The sequence below is a fragment of the Taudactylus pleione genome, unplaced genomic scaffold (assembly GCF_031769625.1).
Source record: "Taudactylus pleione unplaced genomic scaffold, aTauple2 ptg000969l, whole genome shotgun sequence".
Taxonomy (NCBI): Eukaryota; Metazoa; Chordata; class Amphibia; order Anura; family Myobatrachidae; genus Taudactylus; species Taudactylus pleione.
In genome coordinates this window covers 421,100-445,091 of record NW_028285370.1, presented here as the reverse complement: position 1 = coordinate 445,091, position 23,992 = coordinate 421,100, and the positions used below count along the sequence as shown (strand labels likewise).

At 48.0% G+C, this 23,992-nt stretch overlaps 1 protein-coding gene across 1 annotated transcript in view; it reads left to right on the top strand.

Annotated features, from left to right (window-relative positions):
* The first annotated feature begins 937 nt into the window (after window positions 1-937).
* Window positions 938-23,992, top strand: part of KIF2C (kinesin family member 2C) — a 38,557-nt gene continuing 15,502 nt past the window's right edge. Inside the window, exons 1-14 of the mRNA XM_088460679.1 lie at window positions 938-1,192; window positions 5,247-5,341; window positions 6,881-6,988; window positions 8,525-8,570; window positions 10,901-10,945; window positions 11,932-12,045; window positions 19,282-19,392; window positions 19,521-19,621; window positions 20,206-20,301; window positions 20,437-20,491; window positions 20,574-20,736; window positions 20,819-20,909; window positions 21,331-21,394; window positions 21,688-21,779. Of these exons, the coding sequence (XP_088316805.1) occupies window positions 1,129-1,192; window positions 5,247-5,341; window positions 6,881-6,988; window positions 8,525-8,570; window positions 10,901-10,945; window positions 11,932-12,045; window positions 19,282-19,392; window positions 19,521-19,621; window positions 20,206-20,301; window positions 20,437-20,491; window positions 20,574-20,736; window positions 20,819-20,909; window positions 21,331-21,394; window positions 21,688-21,779 (1,245 nt within the window). The 5' untranslated portion in view covers window positions 938-1,128. The remainder of the gene's footprint in view (window positions 1,193-5,246; window positions 5,342-6,880; window positions 6,989-8,524; window positions 8,571-10,900; window positions 10,946-11,931; window positions 12,046-19,281; window positions 19,393-19,520; window positions 19,622-20,205; window positions 20,302-20,436; window positions 20,492-20,573; window positions 20,737-20,818; window positions 20,910-21,330; window positions 21,395-21,687; window positions 21,780-23,992) is intronic.

Here is a 23,992-nt window from a genome sequence, read left to right as displayed (position 1 = left end):
GTGATCACAAGATAATAAGCGATGAGGCCACATAATTTATGAGGGCAATCACTCTTTCTGCCGTGACAGCAACTATTAGGAGGGTACATTTAGATAACTTCTGTCCCACCCACCAATTTAAACTGCTGCAGTACAGAGGACGAGTCCCACTTGTCCTTAGCACTGAAGGGGTAACAATGCAGAATAATGGCATTAATAGGCCTATTTTGTGAGTAAACAAGTAATGTTACACACTGCACTATATTTGGGGGCACAGGGAAGGTGGGGGGCTACGGATGGCCTCATCAACAAGCACACACGGAGTGATTTAGGGGTGGACACAGTTGCAAATGCAGCGGCCTATGGACATCCTATTGAGACGCTCACCAGCTGCGGCGCGAATCGCCGATGTACATTCAGTGACGCACACTCGGCACACCATCGTACATTGCAACGGCTTATGGCAGGTGCAGAAATTCCGAGTGACTATGGCCGCCGGTGTCAGTGCAACGGCGTCTTTAGATGCAGTCAGCTACACCGAGACGCCCATGTTTGTTAGCCAGTGCCACCCTCCCAGCTACCACCTAGACACGCCCATCGAAATTGCATGGATCGTCGTGCAATTTCGATTTGTGTCTCTTGTCAATAAACATCGGGACGCATGTGCAGACGTAAAACGCTTTACCTGCTTCCACCTCTGAATCACCCCCACAATGCACAGTTGGAAGCAATTATCATAATGCCCCCGGCTTGTTCATGGAAAGCCCTGAGGGACCACTGCCAGAAACAAATTTTGTTTAAAAAATATATTGATACTTTGCAATGTTTGCTTCTAGTTGTCTCCAACAAAATGGCGGCTGTAATGGAGACAAAATGTAAAGTTCAGTCTTCAAGTAAGCCCGCCTCCAGTGAGCATGCGCGCGGAGACCCTGAGCGCTCTCGGACGTTGTACGTGATGACGTTGGACTAGGAGGTGTGCGCTGTTTTAAAAGTGGCGGCGGGTGATTCCTAGGGTGACGGTTCCGGGGCTGTGGTGACGGCTGAGACCGAGCGGGGCGGAGACAGAGCAGGCAGCGCTGCACGGTACACAGACGGTCAGACAGATCTCTCTTTCTCGGCATTGTTGCTGTTCCCGGTCAGTGAGACGCTATGGAGCAGCTGGTGATGGGCAAATTGGTGACCGGACTCGCCATTAAGATCATGCGGAGTAACGGTGAGTGCGGGCCCCGGAAACCTTACTCTAGCCAGCGGGGCTACTTTAGTGCTTAATTTAAACGGTGTCCCCGCCCATCCACACCGGTTTTGTGTCCTGTGATTGGATGGCTGCTGACGGGCTGTTACCAAAGCCAAACCCCATTGGCTGCTGGAGGCCTGAATCAAACCGTATTGTGCAGTACTGGCTTTTACCGATAGATGGCGCCGCGCAGCCGGCGCTCTCTAGTGATGAACTGTACCGGAGTCTGGAGCGGCGAGCCTCCCTTTATATACCCGGTGTCTCCCTATCTGGTGTTACCCTGTGTGTGCCTCAAGGCCCCTTTCCTTTACACACCTGGTGTGCCAGTGCCTCTGCATGGTGTTATCCTCCATTGCGGACTGTTATGTGTCTCATCATCCCCTCCCCCCCCTTCCTAGTGTCCAGCCTTATTGCTTTGTTGTTTAATGCATACTCTATAGTCTCATATTGAGAAATTATGAAAAATTAAGTAAATTGTGCTCACCTGCCAACCTAAAGCTGCGTACACACTAGACGATATATCGCTAACATCATCTAGTGTATATGCACTACATCGTGTACTATGTGCCCATCGCCTGTCGGACCAGCACATGCAGACGGTCAGCATCGGAATTGCATGCAGGTCCGACGGGTGGCAACGGCAATACTGCTCAATGCAGCATGGCCCGCGATGTCGCTCCCGACATCGGCAAGCGTGTATGCACTTGCCAACGCTGGGATCCCCGACCGGTCTCGTTGCCTGACAGGTCGGCTGGGTACACATCAAATGTGTACCCAGCCTTGGGCTAAGTTATATGGTGGTGGGCAGCTTCTTTGCCCACATGTATGATAGGCAATACTAGTGCTGGCAGCTGCCAATCACATGGACCATAGTGGGAGCGGTTCAGTTAAGGGTGATGTGAATAACGCCGGAGCTATTCATTTCATCGCAGCGTTTAGTCTGACTTAAGTCGGGGAATGTCGGTTCTTGTACCTTAACCTGGGTGTTTAATCGCGAGAACCGGCACTCTCCGACTAAAGTGCCGGCCACTGGGCTGTTAGAGCTGCTCTAAACCGGAAAACGTCATCGCTGCCGGCACTTTAGTCGGATTTCTTCTCGCACCCTCAGGGTGTCTGCGTAACATCGCGATCAGTTGAATAGCTCCAGGACCTCCTTCCCGGGACTATTCAACATCGCGATCAATTGAATCGCCCCAAATTATTTGGTCCTGGAAAACTAACCGGTGGTATCCTGTTTGGGAACCACTGGTGTAGGGTTACCCAGGGCACCCTGATGCACCTTGTACTCCTTACCCCCACAATCTTTGTGGCTCCTTATTGTAAGGTAGCACTTATCCTCGTGTCAAATTACCATTTCCCTATAGTCTCTAAGCTTGCGAACAGGGGCCCTCTCATCTCTGTGTGTTATTACCCAGTCTTGTTTACAGATGGACATCGGAAAACGATGCTTTTCCATTCGATGCTGGGTTTGCAATGGTTGCTAAACTTCGCACGCCTCTTTCTGGTGGCCATCCAATGTACATTCTGCTGCGGACCCCCAGGAATGGTGTCTGTGGCACAACAGCTTTGCCCATGCTCAAAACTCTTGACTCATGAGCGTATGCCTGATGAATAACCATCAATGACTTAATGCCAACACAAGCATTTTTAAATGGTTGCATCCTTGCCAGTATTCGTGGCCCATCCCTAGTCGTCTTTTATTATTCAGTGCACCCATTCCTGTTATTACACACTGTCCCATAAACGCCATATTGGTAGGGTCCCACAATATATAATCTAAGGAGGAAAGGACTGTCGGGAATAGGTTAAATTTTATGGATTTAAGATGAGGACTATTGACCACCTGTTCAGGAATATGGTAAACTATAATGGGATTGTAAATGAATAGTAAAATATCTTTATGGATTAGGCCAAAATCTAGTGAGGTCAGCGGGAAGACCTGTTCTTGGCACTGAATTATAGTGGGGTAATGTAATAGCCTGTGACTTGCAGGCATCGGTGAGATCCAGGCGAGTCTGACCGAAGTTTTAAAGTGGCAATCATTTAAAAGGCAAAACTAGCTTGTTTTTTTTTTTTTTTTTTTGCAATATATATTTATTGGTTTTAAATGAAAAAACAGACAGTACTTCCAAAATGCAAACAAATTATACAGCATTGCTATATAGAATAAAACTATACACTGATATATATTTTCGAAACCTATATTAGAGATCCAAAACATACAATGAACAATTCACTATCAGAAAAAAAAAAAAATATATATATATATACAAAACAAACACACACACATATACACACCAAAATAAAAGACGAAGAAGACCAGACTGGGGAAGACACATTGGGAATGTGGGGAATAGGGGGACCTTGAACACCAAATATTCAAATCAAAACTGTGGCGTATTCAGTGGAAGTTTTAAACTCAATCCAAGGGAGCCAGGTGGCAGCAAATTCACCGTATTTCTCAACTCCAAGACGTAAATCCCCCATATCCATATAGAGGTCTATTCGGGCAAACCATTCCTTAAGTGATGGAGGAGCTACTGATTTCCAGTGAATAGGTATTACAGCTTTCGCTGCAAAAACTAGCTTGTTTTTAAATGATCGTCACTATAAAACATTGGTCGCAGTCTGAGGTGTGACCTGGTTGCTCTAAGTGCTGGGTGAGTTTTGTTCACAGAAATTTTGAAGCAAATTGGAATCTTTTATTTCTAAAGAGCCTATTTATCAATGAATATTTGAAAGATATCCCCCGTAAACCCAGCAAATAAGTAACCCCTGCATGTATGTACAGGGGAGTGCAGCAGATTCAGGAGATATCTGCTGCTGTTCTATATTTTCAACGGTAAAATCAGCCCCATAGGTTTTTATAAGGACTACTTTATTGCCGATCTACCAGAGCTTGTCTGCAGTAGCTAGCTCCATCCTCAGATGGCATTAGCCATTGTAGCCTATAGGCTACATAACGCGCAATTTACGGGAGAAGGATCCGTAGGTTCTTTCCCAGCAATGGCTTCCCACACGTATGCGCAGTAGCACACCATGGTTCAGAAGGATCACTTCCCGTGTGCGTGTCTCTGGTCCCTTGTCACATGAGCTTTTGCAGGGTAGAGTAACTAAATGCTGTGAACAAGGATGAGAATTTAATGGGGCTTATTTATCAATACTTGAGTTTACAATGCGATCTGGATGTGATATTAGCGTCCATGTTTGCATTGCAGGATGTGATTGATGATAGCGCCCGGATGTATCAAATTGCACATACAGGGGCTGTGAAAGTAGCCGCCCCTGCCTTGTGCTTAGAGTGGAGAGACTACGTCAGCAGTTTCGTCACTTCTGTGCTGGGATTCCTACGCAGGCACGGTCTGCAGACCATGCATGTGTGGCGGCCATAGCCGGTAAGGCGGTTCTGGAGGAGCCCTTTCCTGGTATTTTTTTTTTTTTTTTTTTTTTAAAGTGTAGCCATGGGCACCTTCAGATGGCGTATGCTGCAGGGACCAACTCCAGAATGCTTCGTGTTCCGGTGCTTGTAAATCTGTCATCATTGCTTCCCCCCCATAGAACCCTCTCCTGGCTAGTTTTGCAATGTGTAACCCATAGGGTACAGCGGCACAATGCCATTTTTAGATGGCATTGGCTGTGGGGGCAAAGCTTCGTAATGCGCTTGGTAAACCTATTTGGGTTGCGGCTGCTGTCGGAAGTGACGAGTCACCACCATCCCCCTCGCGGCCAGACCTCGCCCTGGACTCCTACATTTGTACTGTAATATACAGTCGCATATACTCGTGGGGGCGAGAACATATGTGGATGTATAGTAATGGGCATGTGCTTATGGTAGAAGGGTCTTGTAGACCTTGTCAGTATGATGTCACGTTGCACATAAGTGACATTTTTTGATCTATAAATCTGTCATTATTTGGTCACTGTTATTGTTAGCTGTCATTCTGTCCAGGGAGATATTTTATTTATACTATACCAGACTCTGCTGCAAGTCACCTGGCCGGGGACAGTCTCACAACATTTCTTGCTATTCTAGGAGTCGTACACAGCGCAAACATAACCACAGTCAATTTGGACCGTTCGTCAGTCCATGTTGAATGGAAAGAAGCAGACACGTGTAAAGGGAAGGAGGTGAGTGTTACTGGTCATGTCATGGAGAGGAGGTATATAAGATTATACGAGTTGACTGACATATAAAGCCTATGATTCTGTCTGCAGATGTTCTGTAAATCTATAAACATCTGTAATCTGATAAGTAAACTGTTTAGAACTAGACATTGGAAGACTTCTGGTTAATAATTTGGCGTTTTCAGTCGATGATATCATTTTTTTATTTAAAAAAAATCTTTTCAGGCGATAAATAAGATTGAGGGGTCTATTTATTAAGCAGTTAGGAGACAGAGTGAAAAGTGATAAGGTGCCAGCCAATCAGCTCCCAACTGTCATCTCACAGGCTGTGTTTGAAAAATGGCAGTTGGGAGCTGATTGGCTGGCACCTTATCACTTTTCACTCTGTCTCCTAACTGCTTAATAAATAGACCCCCAAGTCTAGAAGTACTAGAACCACCTACAGACTCTGAGAATGTCAGTGTGTTCCCCTGCATCTGTTAATATGGTTAATGCGTTTAGATTAGTAATATTATGGTTGTCATAGTGGATATCAATACTGCCATGAGGTCACCAGTCCAATTCCGGACTAGGAGCCTGATTCACTACGGATCACAGTTCTCTTTATGCGCACGCTCTGCAGTTGCTAATATCAGCGGTGCGATTTAAATGTGTGCATTCACATTGCGATCGCATCCTGACATAAGGACGCCAACTTCCCCCTACTCACATCCGTATACTAGGGCAACATAGCGAAACAATCGGTAACATCGGACCCATATGCACACTTTACTCGGAAATTGCAACCAGCCACGCACGCTATCAGTGCCATGGCTGCTCATAGCCACACAGTGGATAATTTATGCACGCACTGACACGCCTGCGTTTGCCTGACCACCCCCCATCTCCTCCCACAAACTGCATTTCCTGTCAATCATTCAGCTCTGGGTCTGCGTAGCCCCTGCAGTCGCAGTTCCGAATGCAAAAGCTAGTTCGCGCACTGCGATGCATGCGCAGTACGCAACAATCGACCGATTGCGTGTTTGCATAGCAAATATAATCTATCGGAAATATAGACTATAATCTTCACTGGGGCAGGGCCTGATGTGAAGGGCTGTGTAATATGTAGTATGCACTATACAAATAACTGTTACTTTATAGAGATTACATCGCTATTTATGATCTGTCACTGAGAGCCTGGGACAGCGAGATCTCTGCCTGTGTAATCTGGGAATCCGAGCAATGCTTTCCTGAAATAACTGGAGGTAACTGGACTCCTGGCTCCCCAGCCCACTGCTGGTGTACTGTAATGATGTGATTAGAGATTTACTAAGATTAGCTACTGGGAACCGGGGATGAGCGCAAGTATGGAGAATGCAGTGCAAACACAGGAGTGTAATGAGTGCTCGCGCTGACTGAGGATACAGGATACCAGCAGCACTTCATTGCTGGGATACTAACTAATGTTCCTATGGTGACTGGCTCCCAGCTCATATCCTTACAGACCTGTTCTCTATCCAGCCCCATGTACTGGAAGCTTAATACTGCAACTGTTTCTTGCAGATCTCGTTCACCGATGTGGTGACTGTGAACCCAGAGTTATTGGAAGCTGCCTATGACCCCCCCAGTGTAAAAGAGAACATGCCACCGCAAAGGAACATGTCTACCCAAGTAAGTGACGTAATGGCGACGTGGGTGTCCTGTGATCGAGTAAGTAACGTTATGACTGGCTCATTCTCTGGCAGTCACTCTTGTTGTTTATTAATCACCAAATAACCTGTGTCCCCCATTAGGAGATACATATGTATGTATGTGTGTGTAAACATGTCGGCCTATAAATATTTGTATGTCTAAACTGGACCTTTTTTTAGCTTTGCCCTCAAACAGCTTAGGGTGCCCACACACATACCGATATACTTGCGATCCGACGATGTGTCTGATTTCCCTTGAAATTCTCCCCGGCAGCTCAGCACATGATATGCTGTCCAATCTTCATCCGATCTCCTGCAGCCAGACTTTTATAGAGTCATTTTGTCCAAGATTGTCAGATCTGCCGTATTGCACGGCAGATTTGAAGATGCAATGTGTGACCTGCGGTGGCGCGTATCGCATCGTGATCGTGAGTGGGGACTCACGATTTGGGCATTTTTTTTACCCGATCTGTCGTTCCAATGTGTCGGAATAGGCCAGATCGGGATAAAAAATCACCGTGTATGTGGGCACCCGAACTGTTCCCTGCTACAAAATATTATTGTGCTCTGTTAACAGAGCGCTGCACCAAATGTTCTCAATCCTTTTTTGCTTCTAAAAGCTGATAAGGAACATAACTTACTGCCTAGTTTTCTAAAGTCTGTTTCCTGCCGTACTGCTGCTGGCACATCCATCACTGAGTGCATATAGGTCCAGAATAAGCTGCAATGCCTCCCTCACTAAGGTGTTGGTGCTCCCCACACACACTTAAATATCCTGTATGCGGGGGTGTTCAGATGTAGTACAGAATTGGATACAGTGTATGATTTATTATTTTTATATTTTTTTATATTATTTAGTGGGCATTTCTGGGTGGTAAAGTCGCACAGCCGCTCACACGAGGCCATATTCAGGTTGAGAAACGTCACCTGCTATAGGTCTGGTGCAAGCGTCTGAAGGTGACAGGGAAATGCATTGTCGCAAGACGCTGCAAGTGGATGTCTCAGTTTTGTGAAAGTCAGCCACAGTATTGGCATAAGTCGCGACTGTGGAAAAAGATGTTTCTGCGTCCGATGCTCAGAATCTGTCCCTTAATGTGCTCTCCTACGGATGTCTGCTCCCTCTCCACCTCTAGGTGTATGGGGCCACAGGCTGATGACATGCGCCTACAGTGCGTTTCTGCAGAATATCTTGCACAATAGGAATTGATGTATGCTCAACTCCGAATGAGTGAGTGTATTACATATACAAATTCAGCCTACACAAACTTCTTAGGGGGCTTCTAGAAGTGGTACCATGGAGGAGTATCCAATCCTGAGGCACAAAAATCCAAATTGAAAAAGAGAGAGCGCCCACTATTCCAACAAACAAACAAAAAAGTTTTGGATCTAATTTCCCACCATAAGTTGTGTTTTTTTTTTTTTTTTTTTTTTTTTTTTTATGGGAGTAGAACTGCCAACATGGTACAATGGTTGGACGGATCCATGCGATTACTAATGTAAATTATGTTTGTTCCAGAATCAGAAAAGAAAAACAATCTCCAGAATCCCTGCACCCAAAGAAGGTACGTTCTCTGCCTGTAGGGATCTCTCCTGTTTGGGGGTGTTTTTTTTTTTTTTTTTTTTCTTTTGTTAAATTTCAGTTGCTGATCTTTTTAATGTTGCTGGAGACGGATGGAATCTTTAGTCTGACAATGAGGTTGTGTTTGAGGCTCGCTGGGGAGGCGAGTGCTTGTATATTTGTATTAGATGAGCAACTGTCCGTAATGGGCCACAGATCTGTGAAGAGTTAATAGTTTGAATGTGGTGTCTCGGCAATGGGAGTACCAACATCTGTTTTATATGTAAGTAAAGCCGGGTGAAGCTGCATTATCCTTTTGAGATCTTGCGCTTAATGTCCCCATTTTTACTGTTTATAGTTGTAGCCTGTCTTCAGTCTGTAAGTAGGTTTTCAGGTGTTTACTCATTCCCAGGGAAACGAGGAAGTGTAACGTGTAGCTGGTCCTTTAGGCAGAATGCGACTATAAATAGGACTTAATTGCATTTCCATATAGGAGCAGGTTTGTTTGCTGGCTGGCACCAGGCTCAGGTTCTGTATAAAGGTGGCCGGTCATGTGGGCTGCTGGATGTCTATTTACAGGATCCAACGTGTTTTATGGCTGAAATGCAATCTAATGTGGAAGTGCGAGCTGGCCAAGTCACAGGATGGTGCAAAGACAGGCAGTCCTACAATGGAGCTTCGGGGTCTAAGGCTGTTAGTAGCACTTCACTTTGCCTGCAGAGTTATCAGGGGATTGTCTGCATTGTGATATGTATAAAATTGTAATTCAGTCGCATGCTTGTCAGAATCCACCATTTACCAGAATTCTTAAAGCTGCATACACACACCGATTTTGTTACCAACTATTTTCTGTCAGATTTTTTTAAAGTGTAATGAACGATTTTTTGAACTACAACTATTTTTGCAACTTCCCTTAATGAAAATCGTTCAGTTGACAAGTCTGACTGAACTACAAACGTGAACGTGCATGAACGATAATCGTTCATCGTTATAACTCAGAAAGTGAACGATTTTTTCAAACTATTATCGTTAAACGATCGTTTAAAAAATCGTGTGTGTATGCAGCTTTAGAGTGACAGCTCTACATACAAGGGAATACACTAAGGGAAATGAAAACCATGACGTGAAGCCATATTATACAACCAGAGTCCTCATCACACCATGATTTATCTGCTTTTCCCATTTATATTCCAAATGCAGGTTGAGTCTCCCATATCCAAATATTCTGAAATATGGAATTTTTATTTATTTATTTTTTTTCACATGACTGAGCTAGTGACACCTTTTTATTTTCTGATGGTTCAATGTACACAGACTTTGTTTAAAGTACGAAATTTAATAAAATATTGTATAACCTCTTCAGGCTGTCTGTGTGTGTGGTGTATATGAAACCTGAATTATGTATGTACACAAACTTTGATGTACAAAATTACAGATATTGTATAAAATTACCTTCAGGCTAGGTGTATATGAAACAAAAATGTATTCAGTGTTTAGATTTGTCAGATTACCAAGATATCTCAAGCATTTTGGATATGGGAGACTCAACCTGTACAATATTCTGGGCTGAATTAATAAGAATAATTTGAATAATAGGTGAGAAAAGCAGAAGATGACTACTGTTGCTCTCGCAGGTCCTGATCCAGAGGTGGACGCAGTGCTGATATTTGCACAGTTGAGCGATTATCTGTTACTACGCATGTGCAAATTGTGTAGAAAACCCTTACTATGCATGCGCCAGCCAGTGTGTGATGGTGTACACAGGACATAGCTTCTGTGATCTATGAGCATTTCAGGGTGGAGACTGGGAGATGACATGAAGTGATCACTAAAATGTGTGTGAGATTTTTTTTTTTTTAAGTGTGCGAACTAATGGGCGCCCAATGTTGCAGTTAAATTGTTTTTGGGTGGCCATTACTTATCGTGCCTAATTAGATTACCATGTCAAATGGCTAAACCAGTCTAAAGTCCTGGTTATGGTGCCCAAACTGGACTTCTAGCACATTTCTGCTCGCCACTTCAATTGTTCTGTATACAGCCTGAACAACAATTGAATTGCTCCATTGTGCACCCGTTAGTCAGAGCCACCCACGAAAACTGATTCTTCCCAGTATTTGTAGACTGATCTACAGTGACTGCATGGTAACATTACACACCTGCAGCGCCACCAGACATACAGGCAGTGATGGGTACTGCACCCAATACAAGTAAGGATCGCTCCAGTAAATTGCAGCTGTCAGGATTCCCAGATCATTGCCACGAATAAGACATTGCAGGTTAATTCTGAATTTGTAATGACTGAGCCTAATCAGAATTCACTCTTTGTCCCTGAAGTGGTCGTACAGAATTGTGTTGTAGCAGAGAATGGAGCACAGACAGGTAATGGGATGAACGCAGTCTCCTCCTCTTTAGCACATTATCCTTCCCTGCCAGAGTTTATCCAGAATTTCCCTCAGGGCTGTACACACACATTACAGGTCCTCTCTGCAGATTGGTGGTGCTGGAGCACCTCTTGTCATACACGGGACGAATATTGGTTCACCCGATAAAGTCTCACTCTGAACTAGTGACATCACTGAGGCATTCTGTGCCTCATGCCTCCTATGAAATCACTAGTTCCTAATTTGATGGGCTGCATGCTTGTGAGTACTGGTTCTGTTCATTAAATTGTTATCACTGTAGACAAATGGACGGTTTGAAATGCTTATTTGGGGGTAATCTGTAATGCCCCAAACTGAATATATCACTTCTGACACCTGAGCTATAAAGCAATTAAGTCATCTTCCTCCAGCGACCTAGTGATCTGACTAGTGTGTGAGACGGGTCATGCACACGTAATCTGCAGACAGTGACATTCTGGATAAACGTCATGCAACTAATAATCCCAATCAATCACAAGGGTGTTTTCTCAATAACTTGGTGCCTTCATACTGCTGTCTCACATTTCTTTAGTCTTCCTCTGGCCTGCCTACCCTGATCACTGACTGTCACTGTCACCTTCGTAACTACAATGTTAAATTGGGGGATTTACACAAATGTTTCATTTGCTGCATCTTACGTTAGTAGTCTAAATCTGTTTTATAATTGACAAAATAATGCAGAATTAAAGAAACTAGAAGCCAGCGTGACCTTATACACCTGCGGATTCCAGCTCAAATGCCACCAAAACATTAGTCCCTGGCAGTAAATTCTCTGAGCTGTGACAAGGGGCCCTCATTTTAATTTATGCTGTTATGTACATCACTTTCTTTCTGATGCTGGTCTGTTGGTGGTAATGTTGCTTTCGCTTACCCTGGGGCATTGCCTGCATGCATTATCATGTCTGGTGCAGTACACCTGTTAATTATCCAAGATCACCTTTCTAGCCCTCCGAGGACGCTCCACCAGGATGACCGCCATTCCCGAGACCCATCCAGCTGACCATGAGATGGAGGTGGAGCCTGCACCCCTGCCTGTCTTGCAGCAGAATGCTAATTCCAGTGAGTGCTGTGTTCCTGTTGGTCAGAAGTCTTTACATGAGAGCAATTAATATTTTTATTCATCTGTTCTATTTCTACTTCAGGGTCCATAGGGTATCCACAGGATACCTTGGGGTATAGGTGTGACGTCAGTCGCAGGGCACCAAAGAGTTAAGCTTTCAGCCTCCCAGGATGCACTAGGTCCCCCTCCTATACCCCGCCCCCAGGCCAAGGCACCTCAGTTTAGTTTGGTGCCCGGCCGGAGTCGGGTGCACCTGTTGGAGTGGGGGCTAGAAGAGCCCCTGAAGCTTATTCTTCATGCAGCTGTGGCTGCACAACTGGATGAACAGCATGGACAGTCAGTCCTGACGTCCATGCTGTCTTCCCTACACCCCGCCGGTACCAGAACGCCGGTACTGATCCGGGGATGCTGGTGGGCGTCTGGGGTCACAGCTAGCGGTGACCCCAGATGCTCCGGACCATGGCCGGATTCAAGGGGGACAGAGGTAAGCAGCGGGGTCCCGCGGTGGGTCCCCGCTGATCACATGGTCCTAAGTCCCCAGGCAGGGGGCTCCCTGGGGACTGGCTGCAGCGTGGAGCCAGGCGACCAACCTGCGCTTCCACTACCCCCTGGGACAGCGGACCGCAGCAGAGCGGTAGCGCTGCGGCGTCCCAGGGGTTAAATGCATGCCAGGGGAGCGCGCCTTCCCTGTCTCACAGCCGGCGCCTCCCCCGCTGCACACAGCCCTCTCTGCACTGTGCTGACTGGTCCTGTGTCAGCGCTCCTCCCCCAGGCCAGCTTCTCTCTGCTCCTCGGCGGCCATCTTCTCTGCAACGCATGGTGAACGCTGCTGGAAGTCTGGAAGGAAGCATCGTGGTCTGGGTCCCCCCGCATACCTCTCCTCCGCTGTGGTCAGGTCTGTGTATGCAGCGCTGTGTCCTACCAGGCCCTGTGTCTGTGTAGTTGAGTGATCAGCGCTGTTAGTGCAGGAATTGTTATTTTTCTGCATTGTATGTGACTGTGCTAGCGCTGCTGCCTGTAACTATTCTTCACTAAACTGTCAGCTTTATTACTGTCCCTGTTCTTTCTGCTAAAGCCCTTGCGGTGCGGTGCTGCAGGGTGGTCTCTCGCCTATTTAATACTTAATTGGTGAGAGAGGTCACATACGTGGTGCCATCATGTCTGAAAGTGATTTTCCCCTCCGGCTACAGTGTACCACGTGCAAAGTACCGTTAGCGGAGGGGGAGGGTAGCGCGGAGGGCCTTTGCCGGCAGTGTTGTCCATGGCGCGGCCTATTACGGTTACAGCACCGGTACAGGAGCCGCCCTGGGCTTGTTTCGCTCAGGCGTTAACAGCTTTAGTGGGCCAGTTAGCTCCGCAGCCCGCGTTTACTCCGATGGGTTTGTCCCAGCAGTCTGTGGTGTCGTCACCCATGCAGGGGTTCCCACGACAATTGGTGGTACCCCACAGTCTCCCTATTTCCCCGCTCCCGGGTTCTCAGGAGCCAGCGTGGGTTAACTCCCTGACGAGTTCTTTACAGCACTTGTCGGATGTATTGCAAGGGGAGTCTGTGATGCGGCCTCATAAAAGGCCGGTGGCGTCTCTGTCCGCTCCTTATGAGGATGACGAAGGGACGTCTGATGATGGGGAGATTCTGGATCCTTACGATCAGGAACCTTTCCATACTAAGGACGCTGATGCTAAGTCCAAAGTATATATTCCTGGACTTATTCGGGCGGTCCGCACAGCCTTGGTGATTGAGGACGAAGTTCCCCCAGCGGCTAAATCTAAGTATGCCTTTTTCAAAGATGTGAAGGGCGATGCCACAGTCTTTCCTCTTTCGGGTCAGTTGGTGGACCATTTAGAGGAGGCGTGGAAACAACCTGGCAAAAGATACCAGCCGCAGAGACGCCTGGCGGTGGCTTATCCGTTCGCGGATAATTATTTTGCTAAGTGTGAATCCCCTCCACAGGTGGATTCTCACGTGACCCGTCTTGTCCGTAGTGCCACATTGCCGATGCCATCCATGTCCTCCCTTAAGGATGCTACGGACCGCAAGGTAGACATCTGCCTGAAGTCCGCTTATTCCCTTGCAGGGGGGGCAGCACGGCCGGCTATGGCCATTTGCTGGGTTGCCAGAGCGATGGAGCGCTGGGCGGATTCATTAGAGGCTTCTTTTGAATCCGACTGTCCGGCCGAACAAGCGGAGTTGATTGGCAATCTCCGTGATTCGGCCACCTACATCAACGAGGCGGCTCTAGACATTAGTACTCTGGTGTCTAGAATTTCTTCAGCAGCGGTAGCTGCTCGTCGCACCTTGTGGCTGCGATCCTGGAAGGCGGACGCAGATCCAAGAAAGGTCTGGAAGCGTTGCCGTTTACCGGAGAAGTTCTCTTCGGTCCGGATCTGGATAAGATTGTGGCCACGCTGGCGGCAGCCAAATCTGCTTGTCTCCCGTCGGCCGCTGCTCCTTCTGGTTCTGGACCATCGTCCTTTCGGTCATCTAGGGCCCAGGGCAGGCCCAAACCACAGTCGTTTCCTCGACAGGCTGGCCCTAAGAAATCGGTCAAGCCCCGGAAACAGGCATGGAGTACCAGACGTCCGGCCCCCAAGCCAGATGACAAGCCTGCGGCCTGACGGTCCGGGTCTCCCCTTGGGGGATCCCAGGGTGGGAGGCCGCCTGCTGCAGTTCTCCCGGTGTTGGTCGTTCACTACGACAGACACTTGGGTTCTGGAGGTGGTCTCTCACGGGTACGCCCTCTCCTTCCGGCACAGACCCCCGGCTCGATTCTTCACCACGGGTCTACCATCAGACCGGAACAAGGCTACGGAGCTGCGGAAGGTATTGCACACTATGCTCCAGGCTGGAGTTATAGTGCCTGTTCCATTCTCCCAGAGGGGCCAGGGTTTCTATTCAAATCTATTTTTGGTACAGAAACCCAATGGGTCATATCGTCCGATTCTCAACCTCAAAGCACTCAACAAGTCTTTGCGGGTCCCGAAGTTTCGGATGGAGACCCTACGGTCCATCATTCTGGCGCTGGAACCTGGGGACTACATGGTGTCATTGGACATACAGGACGCTATGGCGGTCATGGCGGCTTCTCTGCGGCTGCAAGGAGTCCGCATGTTGCCGTACTTGGACGACCTGTTATTGGTGGCAGGATCTCCAGAGCTCCTGTTACACCACTTGGACCTGACCATTGCACTGCTGCAACGGCACGGCTGGCTAATTAACTGGCAGAAGTCCACTCTAATCCCGTCTCGGAGGATTCTGCATCTTGGAGCCTTATTGGACTCGGGACAGCAAAGGATCTTCGTGACGGAGGACAAGATCTCTGCTTTACAGTCAAGGGTGCGCAGTTGTCTGCACAGCCGCCGGGTGTCCTTACACTCGGCGATGAGGTTACTGGGCTCCATGGTGTCGGTGTTCGACATGGTGGAATACGCCCAGTTTCACTCTAGACCTCTGCAGCACCTGATCCTGTCCAAGTGGAACGGGCTGCCTCAGTCTCTGAAGTTCCAGACGATTGTGCTCACCCCGGAGGTTCGCCTGTCCCTTGCGTGGTGGTTAAAGATGACCCACCTCAACAAGGGACGTCCGTTCTGGGTTCCAAATTGGGTCCTGTTGACAACGGACGCCAGTCTTCGAGGCTGGGGAGCAGTTTCGGGTCCACACTTGTTCCAGGGCAGGTGGACACCGACAGAAGCGGAGCTTCCAATAAATATCTTGGAACTCCGTGCGGTCTTCAATGCTCTCCTGCAGGCACAGCGGTTTCTCCAGGGTCACCCGGTGCAGGTCCAGTCGGACAATGCTACCACCGTGGCCTACATAAACAGGCAAGGAGGAACTCGCAGTCGGGCGGCTCTCGTAGAGGTCTCTCGGATCCTGGTTTGGGCGGAGCGCAATCTTCCGGCCATATCAGCGGTCTTCATCCCGGGAGTGCTAAATTGGGAGGCGGACTTTCTAAGTCGCCAGGACGTTCATCCAGGGGAATGGTCCCTGCACCCGGACGTTTTTCAACTACTGGTGGACAGGTGGGGTCTTCCAGAAATCGACCTCATGGCGTCCCGGCACAACAACAAGTTGCCGGTGTACGGGTCTCGCACAAGAGACGAAGGGGCGTCTCTGGTGGATGCTCTGTCCGTCCGGTGGACGTTCAGGTTCGCATACCTGTTCCCTCCGGTCTCCCTTCTTCCACGGGTAATCCGGAAATTCAAACAGGAAGGAGGGACGCTCCTGTTGATAGCTCCCGCGTGGCCCAGACGGCACTGGTTCTCAGACCTTCAGGGTCTGTCCGTGGACAGTCCTCTGCGGTTGCCGCTACGACCGGACCTTCTGTCTCAGGGTCCTTGTCTTCACCCGGACCTGACTCGGCTGTCTTTGGCGGCGTGGCTGTTGAGACGGCCATGCTGAGGTCCTGGGGGTTTGCCAGCTCTATGCTGTGTACCATGTTACGAGCTCGGAAACCGTCTTCCGCGAGGATATACCATCGCGTGTGGCATACGTTCTTCCAGTGGTGTCGACCGAGAGGTTATGCACCGCGGGAGTTTCGTCTGTCTCGGATTCTCGCCTTCCTGCAAGCGGGACTAGATCATGGGCTTCGCCTTGCTTCTTTGAAGGTACAGGTTTCGGCCCTATCTGTCTGGTTTCACCGTAGGATTGCTACAATCCCGGATGTGCGCACCTTTATGCAAGGTGTTCTCCGTATTCAGCCGCCCTTTGTTCCACCTGTGGCGCCTTGGGATTTGGCTGTGGTCCTGAGGACTCTCCAAGGACCGCCGTTTGAACCACTGGGCTCAGTGGATATTAAATGGCTAACAGCTAAGACTGTTTTCCTTCTGGCCGTTGCTTCAGCCAGACGTGTTTCTGAGTTAGGGGCTCTTTCTTGTAGACCCCCTTTCTTGGTTTTTTTTTTCATGGGAACAGGGCAGTGCTCCGCACTCGGCCCGAGTTTCTCCCCAAAGTTGTTTCCCAGTTTCAGGTTAACGAGGAAATAGTTGTTCCGGCCTTTAACTCACCGGGTCTTTCCGTGGGTGAGGCCTCTTTGGATGTTGTGCGGGCCTTAAGGACTTATGTGGACCGCACTTCTTTGTTTAGGAAGTCGGACGCTTTGTTGTCCTCTATGGCTTCTGTAAAAAGGGTTGGCCTGCTTCAAAGCAAACTTTGGCAGCCTGGATCCGTATGGCTATTTCTGAAGCTTATCTTCATGAAGGCCTACCGGTCCCTCCTTCTCTGAAGGCTCATTCCACTAGGTCTGTGGGTCCTTCGTGGGCAGCTTGACGTGGTGCCTCGGCAGTTCAGATCTGCAAGGCTGCTACGTGGTCTTCTGTCCATACCTTCGTGAGGTATTACAGGTTTGACACCTTCGCCTCTCAGGATGCTTCCTTCGGGCGGCGGATTCTCCTTTCTGCACAGGAGCGTCCCCACCCTTAAAGGATACTGCTTTGGGACATCCCCAAGGTATCCTGTGGATACCCTATGGACCCTGAAGTAGAAAATATGAGATATGGTAAGAACTTACCCTTGTTATCTCTATTTCTACGAAGTCCATAGGGTTCCACAGGACTCCCGCCCTGTCGCACCTGTGCTGCAGATGGGCTTTGCTCTGGTCACCGGTTTTCCGTCTCCCTCTGGTGAGAATGTGATTCTTGTATGTGTCCAGATCTTTGTTCTCTCTCTTCCTTCTCCTCCTCCGGCCTATGGCTTGGTAACTAACTGAGGTGCCTTGGCCTGGGGGCGGGGTATAGGAGGGGGACCTAGTGCATCCTGGGAGGCTGAAAGCTTAACTCTTTGGTGCCCTGCGACTGACGTCACACCTATACCCCAAGGTATCCTGTGGAACCCTATGGACTTCGTAGAAATAGAGATAACAAGGGTAAGTTCTTACCATATCTCATATTTTTACCAACCATGTGACAGAAAATATAAATAAGACACTGAATCACATACGTACTTGTAAATCCTACTCTTGTTCTGTTCCCACACTGCACTGTACGTCAGCTGGGCATGCTCAGTCTTGTACGGTACCACCCTCTCATCATGGCGCTACGCAGAATAATTACCTGTTTTTCTGAAGCTTCTGTCTTGCCACCAAATGACCATGTACATCACTGTCTCTGAGATCGTAAGATTCCCTCGCTCCATGTACATAGTCTAAATGGTGGTAACCCACCCAAGATCCAGTCTCTGGATATAGCCCCATCTCCAATGTACTGGAACCATGAATGTCTCGATCCAATTAGGTGCGAAGGGGGCAAATTGCTATTTCAACGGTATAGAAAAGCTGTCGGTGGCATGGCCATTTGACCCCTTGTGGCCCGATCTCACCCCGGACTTGCACGTTTTTGAACGCAGCCCTGTGGGGCTGCAAACAGAACTGTGCTAGTCCAGAGTTACAGCGTACTATTTTATAACTATTACTTGTGGGTGCGAGTCGTTTGCACCTAATTGACTGGAGCCCTAAAAGCCAACGTCTGGCTGCTGTGGGCAAATGGCTGAATGTCCTTTCACCTCCTAGAGCAGAGGTTCCCAAACGCGGTCCTCAAGGCTCCCCAACAGTTCAGGTTTTAGAGATATCCATGGTTGAGCACGTGGTTAAATCTGAATGGGTTCCCGATGCCGGCAGCCCGAAGGGAGAAGATCCCGACAGGGCAGGTAAGTACTCTATTCCTACCCCTCTATCTCCTCCCTTAGTGGTGCCTAACCCTACCCCCCTCCCATTACCGCAACCTAAACTTAATCCTACTGGGGTGGTGCCTAACGCTAAGGGCGCCCTGGACTTGCCTCGTTCGGTCTTGTGTTCCGACGTCTGGTTTAAGGTTGGCATCGGTATTTCGACATTTATCTTAACTCCCTTGTCAGGATTCGGATGGTGGGATTGAGACTTGTGGCTGCTGGTCTCATAACTACATCCCGTCAAATCATATTGACTGATGTGAAACCTGAACTGTTGGGGAGCCTTGAGGACCGTGTTTGGGAACCATTGCCCTAGAGGATCTACTGTAACCCCCCCCCCATCATCCCTGGTTTTACAGTTCAAATTGTGCTTCTCTGAAAAAAAAAATGTAGGCACAGAAACTGCCCAGATTTGGGGTTCTGATGGCAGATATGTGCCTATAATCTGCTCTCCTGTTTGTCTCGCAACCTGATGTAACACTCCTCACTTAGACAGGTGCAGCAGTCTCTTTATTCTCCTTTTTAAAAGTATTTGTTTTTAGAAATCATCCTACAGATCGTATTTCTTACCCCACAGCTGTACGAACTCGATCCACTAAGCTCAGCAGCATCGGTGAGCAGAGGCTACTGCCACGTGTGAATGAAATTATCGAGGAGTCTGCGTCTACTAATCCAAAGAACAGTCAAGGTAAAGCTCTTGGCAATGTCTGCGCTGTCTTGATGGGGATACACAATTAGGTTCATGGGGCCTGTTGTGTGGGTTGTTTTTTTTTCTTTTTTTTTTTTCCAGCTTAAATAAATCTTCTCTTTACCCAGCCAGAAGAAAATCAAATATAGTTAAAGAAATGGAAAAAATGAAAAACAAACGTCAAGAACAGAGAACTCAGAACACAGAGCTGAGGACCAAACGAGTGCAGGTTTGTATGCTGGGGATTGATGTCTGCAAAACATCTGAAGGTTTACACGCAAGGTGGTCCGGTTGGATCCTGGCCAGGTTTTAGGTGGGGGTTAGGGTCCCTATCGGTCCTCCCTGTCAGTGTACGCTGTGCAGAACTTTGACCTGGGGGACCTGTTCTGGGCCTTTTACTGGATGGCTCTGGGTGAAAACTTCAGAGGGGTAGAAATTGGTCTGGGATACCTAATGGTGCATACACACTGGGCAATTCGGAAAGACTGCACGATTACGACATCGTAATCGTTCAGTTGTTCCTGCGCCCCTCCCCCTGTAGTGTCTACACTGAACGATCAGTCGTTCAGTGCAGGCACAGTCCATCATTCCTGAACATGCTGTCGTTATCGGCAGATTGGACTGCATGTTCCGGCGATGGACAATGTCGGAAACTACCAGCGGGAGCACGCATGTCGTAATCGTACAATCGCTCAGTAATATCGCCCAGTGTGTAGGCACCATAACTTGATAACTTGAAGTTTTAAACCCTGGCAATGCCGGGTACTTCACCTGGATTTCTGTTGTCAGTTAACTCTACAATACTCTATACAGGACTATGACACCAGTGTACCGAATTGGGAGTTTGGAAAGATGATTAAAGAATTTAGAGCAACACTGGACTGCCCGAAAATCAGCCTGGCAGACCCGGTAAGGCACTGGGAATATTGTAGAAAGTAATGTGGTGATTTGAATGTTGCAGTGTGTAAATGGTATTTCTCAGATAACCAGTGTTGGTTGTTTTTTTTTTTCTTAATTCTGAGACTCCTTTTTTGATCTTCACAGGCAGAAGAGCATCGACTCTGTGTGTGCGTCCGTAAACGGCCTCTAAACAAGCAAGGTAACACAAAGTTCCCCCGTGCTGCGAATGCCTCCAGCTCCACTTGCTGTATGTTTCGTTACCACCTTCCTGTTCTCTGCAGAGCTGACGAAGAAGGAGATTGACATAATATCTATTCCGAGTAGAAGTGTTGTCCTTGTGCATGAGCCGAAACTGAAAGTTGATCTGACCAAGTACCTAGAGAACCAGGCCTTCCGCTTTGATTTCACGTTTGATGAGACTGCGACAAATGACACGGTGTATAGGTGCTGCGCTATTAAACTACCTCTGTTATGTGCAAATGATGAATGCTTTACATGGATGAAAGAGTCCATTGTGTTTTATCAGGTTTACAGCTCGGCCTCTGGTCCAGTCCATATTTGAAGGCGGAAAAGCGACCTGCTTTGCTTATGGGCAAACTGGGAGCGGTAAAACTCATGTAAGTAACCTCTGCATAATAAAGGTTGTGTTGGTTTATTGTACCTCTGTAGTTTAGTCACTTAGCCTGTGTATAAGATAAAAAATAGCATGGATTAGAATGGTGAAGCGTAGATCATGGGATGAGCAATGGTTACGTTAGCAGTGTTGGTGTGGGAGCTATTGAGTTCTTTAGGACTAATACATCAAATGCCATGTGGGGACCCACAGTAGAGGTCTTTGTATTGAAGTATACTCGCTGCGTTTCTTTAGGGACCCAGTTGCAGGATACCAGAGTTGTGCTTAATGTAGGTTTTCCTGCTGCATGTGACTAAGTGACAAAGATGGGTCCATTGAAAAAGTTTGTCTCCAGAAGGAAGTAATGGTGACTGTTTCCACCACGTGACAGAATCTCTAACCATTGTTTGGTTCTTGCGTTACAGACCATGGGTGGCGACTTTTTAGGGAAAAACCAGAATGTTACCAAAGGAGTTTACGCTTTTGCATGTAAGTGGTTTGTGTGGTAAATGCTCTGTAGGTAATCACCACTTCTGCTTTGTTAATTTCTATGAGAAGAAAGTCCACCCTCAGACCCCCTTTTTACAATGCACAGTTTTGTTTTCCTTGGATACATAAATTTGGGGGATATAGATAATGTATCTGCTGTATCCAATGCCCACAAAGCTGCATGTTCTCCCTATGTGTGTTTACAGGATGATGGGGAGGTAAATAGTCGGGTGGGGGGATTGGGGAGCACTGGAGTCTGAGTCTTGTCATGCATGCTGCATCTTTCCCCGCAGCACGTGACGTCTTCCTGCTCCTCTCCCAACCTCGATACCAGGATTTGGATCTTGATGTTTTTGTGACCTTCTTTGAGATCTATAATGGAAAGGTGAGTGAGTTCCTTTCAGGTGATGGATAGATATGTATATACTGTAGAGTCTGAAAAATAATACTCCTAGCTTTGCATCCAATATCATTGCCCATTTAGAGCCCACAGACCGCTGACAGGTGGCTTTGAAAATGCATAACTTAAAGGTTCTTAGACCAAATGTGTTGGATGTGATTCTTTGTTCCTCTGTTATGAAATCTGTTTACAGGTCTTCTAAGACTGGATGTGACCTCTGCTATGGGGGGGGGGGGGGTTGTGTTACTTCATGTGACCTATAGAAGCTTCTTCCCCTTTTTTTTTTTTTTTTTTTTTTTCCATCTATTAGTGGTCATTGCTTTACCTTGGGGTATAGAGGGCCCTAGTGGTGGAGCAGGGTACGGCTACACTACAGACTTGTTGATCTCTCTCTTGCCCCTCCTCTGGAATGACTTTTAGTTTTTAATTTTGTGCCTATGGAGAAAGGCCACAGTTTTAATTCTGTGTAGTATTATTTCCCCCCCTCCCCCTACATTGGGGTGTATAGAGTGTTTAATGGAATGCGGCCCTGGCACTAATTGATGCCGTTCTTCTGCTCTCAGCTCTCCATCAATGGGCTCCTGGCAGTTAAGGAAGCGATATGTACCAAGCCTCGGAGAGAGAAAGTATCAACCAATCAGTACCTAACTGTCATCTCTAGCCACTTTCTCTCCAAGCTTTGATACATCTCCCCCCAAAGTCACCCGGCTCTCAAAGTGGTCTGGGGTCCTGTGGCCTGTAACAGCACTTGACCACATAGACTGTGCTCAGAGAGCCACAGCAGAACTTCTTCTCAGCTGTCCCACTGACCCCTGAAACGTGGCGGGCCCGGAACTTGTAAGTCGTCCACTAGGAGGGGCGAGCATTTCCTTCTGTGAGGTGGAGAGCCCATATTGAAAAGATAACCGCCATTAATACAAAAGGGTGCTGCTGTTTCACCTAAGGAGGGTGAGATCTGTACCAGACACACAGATACCCCAGTCACACTCTGATGATGGTGGGGTAGTGTGACAGGTGATCCATGCTAAACATGACTGGGGAGTCCCCATCAATGGAGATGAGATTGGAGGAAAACTGATGTCAGGTGGTAAGTCCCCACTGCATGATATCAGAGGGAAGATCATGGGAGGAGTTATCCCCTGTGAGAGAATCCTGCCCTGGTAGCTGCAGCATGGCTTCCCACCAAAATCGCCTCACAGCTTCTCCTTGTGCCTGGTGCTCCCACTCCTATTGAGCTGGGTACACATTAGACTGTGTATCCAGCGACAGCACAATATATTGGGCAGTCCATACACACTGCACAATCCGGTGTCCGACTGCCCGATCCATCGTTCACCTTCCAGGCATCGGCAGCTGGGTTACTCAATCTGCCGTACATGTCGCTGTGCATACACACTAGACCAGAGGTTCCCAGTCACTGTCCTCAAAGCTCCCAGACAGTTCATGTTTTAGAGCGATCCATGGTTGAGCACAGGTGACTTAATTAGTACCTCAGTCAATTTGATTTAACCACCTATTCTCAACCATGGATATCACTAAAACCTGAACTGTTGGGGTGCCATAAGGGCCGTGTTTGGGAACCTCTGCACTAGACAATCTACTTTCCTCTTCAGGGTCCATAGGGATCCACAGGGATACCTTGGGGTGTAGGTGGTGGTTAAGGATCGGACACCAAACAGTTGAGCTTTTGAGCTCCCAGAATGCTCTGGTTCTTCGCCCAGTGCCATATATTGTGCTGATTTACTCTGCTGCTATGTCTAGCAAAGGCAAGAGAAACAAACTGCTGCACCTATTCTGCTCTCATGCAAGTCCTGTGCAGCAGGTTTTAAATCCGGAGGATTTAATTAAGGATGGTCTATGTGCTAGATGTTCTACTACACCAGGTCAGGTGCTGGCCACCTATTGCAGACGGAATGGGTATGAAATATCGCCAGCCGCAAGGCCGGCGGTTCGATTCCCGTCAGCGGCAGCCCGACACGAGCAGAGTTCGAAGCGTTGGAAATCCCGATCGTGGATAGGCAAGTATACACTAACCTAACCCTCCTTAGGGGTGCCTAACCACCCCCTTCCCCGTCTGCCTAAACCTAAGTCCCCCGAGGGGGTGTCTAACCCTAAGCCCCCCCCCCCCCCTCCCCGGGGGTGCCTAACCCTCCCTAGCCTAACTCTCCAGGGGGGGGGTGCCTAACCCTAAGTTCCCC